Below are 8,195 nucleotides of genomic sequence, written 5' to 3' on the forward strand. Positions count from 1 at the left end.
TTTATTTTTTCATAAAGTTATTTCTTGCACCTTATCAACTGTGAAGCCATGATATATGATATCAGTAACTTATCGACACACACACACACAGATATACACAGAGACACAAACACACACGCACATGTATATATGTATATATATTATTATATGTATATGGCTATGTCTATATTTCCATGTCTATGTCTTTCTTTCCCTCTGTGTATATATATATATATACACACACACATATATATATATACATGCATATATATATATATATATATATATATATATATATATATATATATATATATATATATATATATATATATATATATATATGTATATATATAATGTTTTATCTGTAACTTCAACAAATGTCAAAGCGCGAAACAATATCTTATAACAAAGATACATCAAGTTTTAAAAAAGTTAGAGTCGATAGTATTAGATACGCTCATATCTTACTTCTTTCTTTCGTTGTTTCCTTGCTGCAGGTGTCAACAGAAGGTGATTCAAAACGGTGATGGAAATATCGTTGCCATACCTTGTCTTTTAATGACGTAAAGAAAATAGAAAAAAAAATAATAAAACGTGCAAGTAAAAATATAGTTTGCTGTATCTAAAGATTAGACTCTTAAAATATAGATTTTACCATTTAGCTATTCATTATATACTTTAACATCAGTTTGTTAAATATATATATATATATATATATATATATATATATATATATATATATATATATATATATAGTTTTATTTATATGAATATATGTAGTTATATATATATGTATATGTAGTTATGCACACACACACACGCACACACACACGCACACACACACACACACACACACACACACACACACACACACACACACACACATATTCTGTAAATATATTAGTTTATTAACTTGATCGTTAGATCATTAAATGTGATCCGGCATTGGACTATTACAATATACACTTTTACATAATGTACCTCAACATAAAATCTTCTTTGATACGGTAATACTTACATACATACATACATACAAACATACATACATACATACATACATACATACATACATACATACATACATATATATATGTGTGTGTGTGTAAATATTAATAGTTTAAGCTCAAAGTTTCTGCTTTGATAGCCAAATATTAATGTATATATTCTTGATCGTACAATATATATACTCTTTATTATTAAGCTATCAGTGTGCATTATAATATTTTATACCAAGGCGGTGAGCTAGCAGAAACGTTAACACGCCGGGTGAAATGCTTAGTGGTATTTCGTCTTCCTTTACGTTCTGAGATCAAATTCCGCCGAGATCGACTTTGCCTTTCATCCTTTCGAGGTCGATAAATTAAGTACGAGTTGCGTACTGGAGTTGCTCTAATCGACTGGCCTCCTCCCCCTAAATTTCGGGCCTTGTGCCCAGAGTAGAAAAGAATATTTAATATATACCATAACAAGGCGGTGAGTTGGCAGAATGTTAGCACGCTGGGCGAAAAGCTGAGCGGTATTTCATCTGTCTTTATGTTCTGAGTTCAAATTCCGTCGAGGTCGACTTAGCCTTTCATCCTTTCGGATCGATAAATTAGGCACCAGTTGGGTACTGAGGTCGACCTAATCGACTGGACCGATCACCAAAAATTTCGGGCTCTGTACCTAGAGGAGAAAAGAATATATGACATATAAGGTTACTAAAATATACAGTTTAACATCAAAAACAATTCAACATTAGACTATTGAAATATCGCTCAACATTTAGCGAGACATGTATCCAGGGGTATGAAAATCCTGGCATCTCTGGGTAGTAAGGTTGCCGATCCTAAAAGGAAAAATGAACACTTAGTAGGAAATTGCCCGGGAATTTTGCGTAAATTAGGTTTTGGTTAAGATGAAATTTCTTAAAACGTCTTTATGGTCTCTGGTGGATTTAGCACAGTCAACTTTAACCAAGACAGAGGTTTAAGTTTATGAAAGAGACTGGAAAATGTTAATACAGATAAATATATTTTTATGTAGAGTCTCCCTGGAGACGTAGAATGCTTTTTAGCAGTTCCATAAGAGTGAAAATATAAGAAAGCGCTGCCTTGTTGAATCAAAATATTTACTTTAACAATACAATTTTAAAAAAATGAGTTGTAACATGAGATTATTAAGCATTAGATTTTTAAAATGTATTTAATGCACTTTTATCGAAGTAATTAGGTTGTTTACTTGAACACATGAAATATGCTGATATTTATGAAATACGCATTTAAAACAGTATTTTAATGTAAATATTTCAACATGGAACCATACGAGATTTGCTTCATTTTTTTTTTTTGCTTTTCACTAAACAAAGTCGAACATTATTGATTGCTGGATTCATTCATTTTCGTGTGAGCGGTTAGAAAAAACTGTGAGACATTTGATAGCTCTCACATTCTGTATATTCTTTATATTTAGCATTAAAATCATTTAAAGAAGTTAAAATATGAAAATTCTGTTTGTACTCCACGGATCTTGAAGAGAATTAAGAGACATTATTGCCAGATTAAAGTACGAAGAATGAAGAAAGAAAAGCGAATTAAGTTGCTACCTTATCTGTATGCAAATATGTCTTTAGATCTTTAAAGAATCCGATGTTAATCCAAGACATCTAATTTTTAGGCAGCTACGATAAATTTAACTCGGCAAAATCTTGCTTCATGTGTGTTTAACCCATATGCACCTGAGGTAGCTATAAGAGAAACCGAACCTAGTTTATTCTGGGCGAGTCCTTTCATACCCGTATCACCAGCAAAATATTTAACGCCAAAACTTAGTTGAATAACATCATTGGTTGCAACATCGACAGCTCTTCCACATTTCTCCAATCAGGTGCTTCAACCAATGTGAGGCGGTTTTTGCGTCTGGGCTCGATCTGTTAGAAATAACAACCAAATGTCAATAAATTGGTACTTGATAGCCATAAAAATGAAGCGTCATTAATTTCTAGATGCAGTATATCTGCACAAAAACAAAAACAAAAAATAAAATGAATATATGCGGATCCAATGCTTTTGAAGTCTACTTATTAAGAGCTGACTTTAAGTTAACAAGAATAATAGTAACAGTAGAAACAATACTCTCTAGAAGAAGCGCCTGTCCTGAGTAAAGACTTCAATTCCTTCATTCTTGGTAGAATGGTCTATGGAAACAATTTGAAATAGCATAGACGCAATCAGCCACTGAAACTAATAAAAGAATAAAGGAATAAATCACTATTCTATAACGAAATAAGAATGGTTACAGGGTAATTTTTTATAGCAAATTCATATTAAAATCTGAAACGGTTTGATCATGAGAATGCTAATAGTTACTTTATATCAAGTAATGAACGTTATTCATTTTCTTCTTCTGTGATATGAGCTAAAGAAATTCATAAACGTTTATTTAGATTTATTTTTACCGCTGAGTCTATGGAAAAAGTGCAGTGTTCATGGTACTTTCCAGGACCTTCTATATATTGGGTTGTCCGGAAAGTTCGTGCCGATTTATATAGTAGCTTACCTTTCGACTTATTTGCAATGAAACCACCTCAATTCTGGGAAGAGGGTATTTTCAAGTTAAAGGTAAGATGGAGACACATTGTGCAACAAAATGGTTCATATTTCGTTGATTAAAAATGTAATGGCAAGTATTTATTGACCTTTTTCATTCGTCTAAGAATCGCAACGAACTTTCCGGAGAGCTGAATAGATGAAAATAGATGAGGGACTACTCAGAATGTAAACCTGGTCTGAATGTTTGCAACAGAATGCAGTTCGCTAAACAACACCCAAATGCCATTGATGGTATTTCACTGGGTAACGAATTATACATACCATTCAAGAAATGTTCCTCGGACGAGTTTCCAGTTTCCATCTTGAAAATTTCCTAATGTTTTGATTGACCTAGCGCTATATGACAATGCAGTTTCGTACTTCGCACGGTAAAAAGTTATGTCTACCGCTCAAGATCATAATTGTTCTTCTGACAGGATTCTATGCTGATGCCGTCATGAATATTTTATGGTGCTTTAAATGACCTAGCGTTATGTTAGAAATAATTTTCCGTGGTACCTCAGAGTAAAATCCAACTTAAAATAATGTAGGTGCGAAAGTTTTAACCACTAGACCAAGCATTCTTATTGCAATCAAATTGTCTTTATTGGAGACAAAAGCACAAATAACTTTGAACAAAATATATTTTTAGACCGGTCTGTCCTTCCTCTCTTTGAAAGCTAGAGAGAGAGAGAGAGAGAAAAAGATATTAATAAATTATAATTGTTAGTTTCAACTAAATCCAACATTTTTGTAATTGTTTATAATTACAATTACATTTTTTTTTATAATTGTCTCATAATTATATGTGGTGCTGCTGGCATAATTGATAGCAATATAGAAACTTTGACAAAAGCGTCGACATTTCGTTGTTTCTATCTCGTTTCATTGTCCGAGTCTACTTTCTAATGATCTAGTTGAGCTAAATGCAAGAAATAAACTCCAAGTGTTATAACGCTCATTTAAGTATTTATTTATTTCTAATTTTTGGCAAGGGATAGAATAAAGGTGGAAAGTTAATTATGTCGACACTGGTCCTCAATTGATTTTATGAACCCTTAAATGATGAAGGATAAAGGGAAAGTTAACATCGGTGGCATTTGAACTCAGAACGTAAAAAATGTTAAATATTCTACACTGCCTACCAACGATTCTACCATCTCGCGGCCCTCATTGAAACAATAATAATAAATAATAATAATAATAATAATAATAATAATAATAATGATAATAATAATAATAATAATATTTTTTGCCATAAAGGCAGCTTGGTGTAGGGGATTAAATCGATTACATCGACGCCAGTGCGTATCTGGTACTTATTTAATCGACCACGAACGGATGAAAAGGGGAAAATTCGACCTCGGTGGAATTTGAACTCAGACCGTAAAGACGGACGAAGCGCCGTTAAGCATTTTGCCGGCGTGCTAATGATTCTGCTAGCTCACCACCTTAATAATAATGATAATAATAATAATAATAATAATAATAATAATGATGATGATGATGGTGATTATGATGATGGTGATTATGATGATGGTGATTATGATGATGATATTATTTTTATTATAATAATAATAACAATAATCTCTTTCAACAACACGCGGACGAACTTACAGTGAAGAATATAATGGTACTTATGTTATCGATTATGGAAAGATGAATTTCTCAGGCACTGTCGGCAATATTCATCCATAAATGATGAATTTAGAGAACGTATACGAATGCACTTAATCACCTATATATATCTTGCTGCAGTTCATGCATAATAAATTACTACGATTGCAGATTTATGTACATATGTTTGCAAGGAAACTGCTATCTATGGTGCTACATCGTTCTCAGCAAGATATCGATAGACCATGCATATCAATACTACATGCACAGAACATATATTGCCACATTATTACATAAAAACAAACTAGCACACCAATGGATGCACAAACTCATGCATGTACTCATACACGCGCAAAGATGACGGACGTTCTCATTGAGAAACTCATTCAGACACTAACATAGTAGATTTGTCTAGAGCTTGATATTTTCCTTAGCTTTCGTTCAATTTCTTTGCCATATACAGAGCGACACTCACAAACACTATTTGCCCGCGCAAACACACACACACACACACACACAGATAGATTTAAAGAAATTAAAATATTTAAACTGCAGTTACAACTGCCGGGCTTCAAATAGATGTAAAGACATCTTGGTATTATCTTCGTGCTGAAAAAAAAAAAAAAAAAAAAAAAAAAGACAATTGCCCCGACACTTTTCACAGTTCATTGAACACTCATCAAACAGCAAGAATTTTCTTCTAATCCTGCCTAGAACACAGGGTGTTTCAAAAGATTTGATATCATTTGAGATGTAAATATCACAGAAACTACACTGTCAAAGCAAATGAAACTAAACAGGCTTAATTTTGAGCAACATAAGATTTATTCCTCCAAATTTGAATGAGAAATTCAAAGGTATGTAGATTCCATCAACGATTTCACAAATTTCAATATGGGCACCGTCTGAGATACGGCACACGTCAAGTCCGTAGTCCAGCTCCTCCCAAACACGCTGCAGCATGTCTTGGTTAACAATCTCCAGTGCGGTAGTGATTCTCTGCTCGAGTTCCTCTAGGTTTGCAGGAAGAAAAGGGACATAGACCAGGCCCTTCACATAGCCTCAGCGAAAAAAATAGCAAGGTGTCAGGTTACGTGAACATGGCGGCCATTTTAACAGCACATTGTCTTTATCACCAGCACGCCCGATCCATCTCCCTCGCAGATTGTCATTGAGATAAGCCCGCGTAGTGAGCTTCCAATGAGGTGGAGCTCCGTCCTGTTGAAAAATGCAGTCTTCGTGTTCATTTGCAACGAGCTCATCCATTAGCCAGTTCTGAAGCATTTGCAGATAAACATCGACGGTCACATTTCCCTCAAAGAAACATGAGCCATGAAGAAGTTTCTTGGAGATGGCGCAGAACACATTCACTTTTGGCGAGTCCCTCACATGCTCAACTCTGGCATGGGGCTTTTCTTCGCCCCAAATGTGAACATTATGCTTATTGACTTTGCCATTCGTATGAAATGTGGCCTCATCACAAAAAACAAGACGTTCTTTAAACTCGTCTTCTTCAAGTTTATCTTGTATATCAACACAGAGTTGTTTGCACTTTCGCTTGTCATCTGCTGTTATGACTTGAACGATCTGCAGCTTGTAGGGTTTGATTAGCAAGCGTTTCCTCAGGACGCGCCAAACTGTCGTTGGAGGAATCTGGGCTACCAGACTTGTTCTTCGTATGGACTTCTTGGAGCTTCGCAAGAGATTTTGGCGAACCTGCTCAACCGTCTCTTCCGATGTCCAGATCATTTTACCCTGCACAGATAGCCTTTCTCTTTGAATTTTTTGTGCCATGCCTAAATCTGCATTACCGTTGGTGATTTTTTATAGAAATCTCTCACGAATGCATGTTGCACAATCTTGTTCGACTGTGTTCGTACATACTCCAGTGAATGCCATTTCCATACCTGGAAAGATAAACATATCAAACATTAAGCATAACATTTTCACCTGCTTCTACACATGCTGTTAAAATTTTATCAATGACTGAACAATGACTGGCAAAGTTATTAGATTGCAAAGTAACATCAAAGTTTTTGAAACACCCGGTATAACAACCGAATTACACTGACATAGAACAATTCCAGCTGAAAAATTAAATGCAACCACTGTAAAATATATATAAATTTTAATAAGGTAACAATGAAATGATGAAAATGAAGCAAATGGTTGCCAAGCTTATAGGGAATAGGTAACAATTTGAATAAAGCAGCTGTTCCTGCCAGAATGCTGTTTATGTATGGAATAACTATAAATACATAGAACAACGTCAGTACTGCGGTTACCTAATTATTATTCAACGATTAACGGAGCTAAAGTTTTGGCAAGGGGGCGAATTAGAATGGCCGAACTTTTAGTTAGGTGCATTTATTATATTCTTCGCCTATCCCCGTGAAACTCATTGAATTTTATGTGAACATTTGATCGTTTAAACATGCGTCTTCGATTTCTACTTCGAAATTTTAAACTCTGTTGAAATCCAATTGTTCTATAAACATTTGTACCATTCATAAACAAAAGTACTGTTGAAACTAGTTTGTTATGTATGTGAAAAAATCTATTTCAAAACAACTACACGTTTTACAAATTCAGGTGCATTTTCAAAAACAAATTTTCTTATGCATACACACACACACACACACACACACACACAGGCACACACACACACACACACACACACATATATATATATACATACTGATATTTTCATCCCTTACCTTCTTTTGTGATAGTAGTATAATCCTGTTTTACTGATATATCCATTCCTCATCTTAAAGTCTTTCATGCATTCAGGCAAAGATTTCTAGTTCGGTCAACAATAATGAGATGCTACAATAAAACCAATATTTTTATTAATATCAATATTTGCATTTGTATATGTATTTTAAGGGTTTATTCTTACATATTCTTAAATTAGACTGATGTCTATTTAACTGCGATGACACACACTTAACTGTTGTAGAGATATGATTAGATATATGAGGTCTTTGTTGTTTTCAGTTGAAGTAAAGAAATGATCACAAAACACGT

General features: G+C 34.0%; 1 protein-coding gene across 1 annotated transcript; it reads right to left on the reverse strand.

Moving 5' to 3' along the window:
• Window positions 1–6,004: 6,004 nt before the first annotated feature.
• LOC149137521 (uncharacterized) lies at window positions 6,005–7,994 on the reverse strand. Its single transcript, XM_089342341.1, has 2 exons — window positions 7,883–7,994; window positions 6,005–7,072 (listed from the first exon to the last, which is right to left on the reverse strand). Exon 2 carries the CDS (start codon window positions 6,957–6,959, stop codon window positions 6,228–6,230), a length of 732 nt encoding a protein of 243 aa, XP_089198467.1. The 5' UTR covers window positions 6,960–7,072; window positions 7,883–7,994; the 3' UTR covers window positions 6,005–6,227.
• Window positions 7,995–8,195: the final 201 nt, after the last annotated feature.

The sequence above is a fragment of the Octopus bimaculoides genome, chromosome 1, assembly GCF_046866305.1.
Source record: "Octopus bimaculoides isolate indiv1 chromosome 1, ASM4686630v1, whole genome shotgun sequence".
In the NCBI taxonomy this organism is placed as follows: Eukaryota; Metazoa; Mollusca; class Cephalopoda; order Octopoda; family Octopodidae; genus Octopus; species Octopus bimaculoides.

Excerpts from the sequence above, each read along its gene's own strand:
- LOC149137521 (XM_089342341.1), bottom strand. The coding sequence starts at position 6,959 with ATGGCACAAAAAATTCAAAGAGAAAGGCTATCTGTGCAGGGTAAAATG.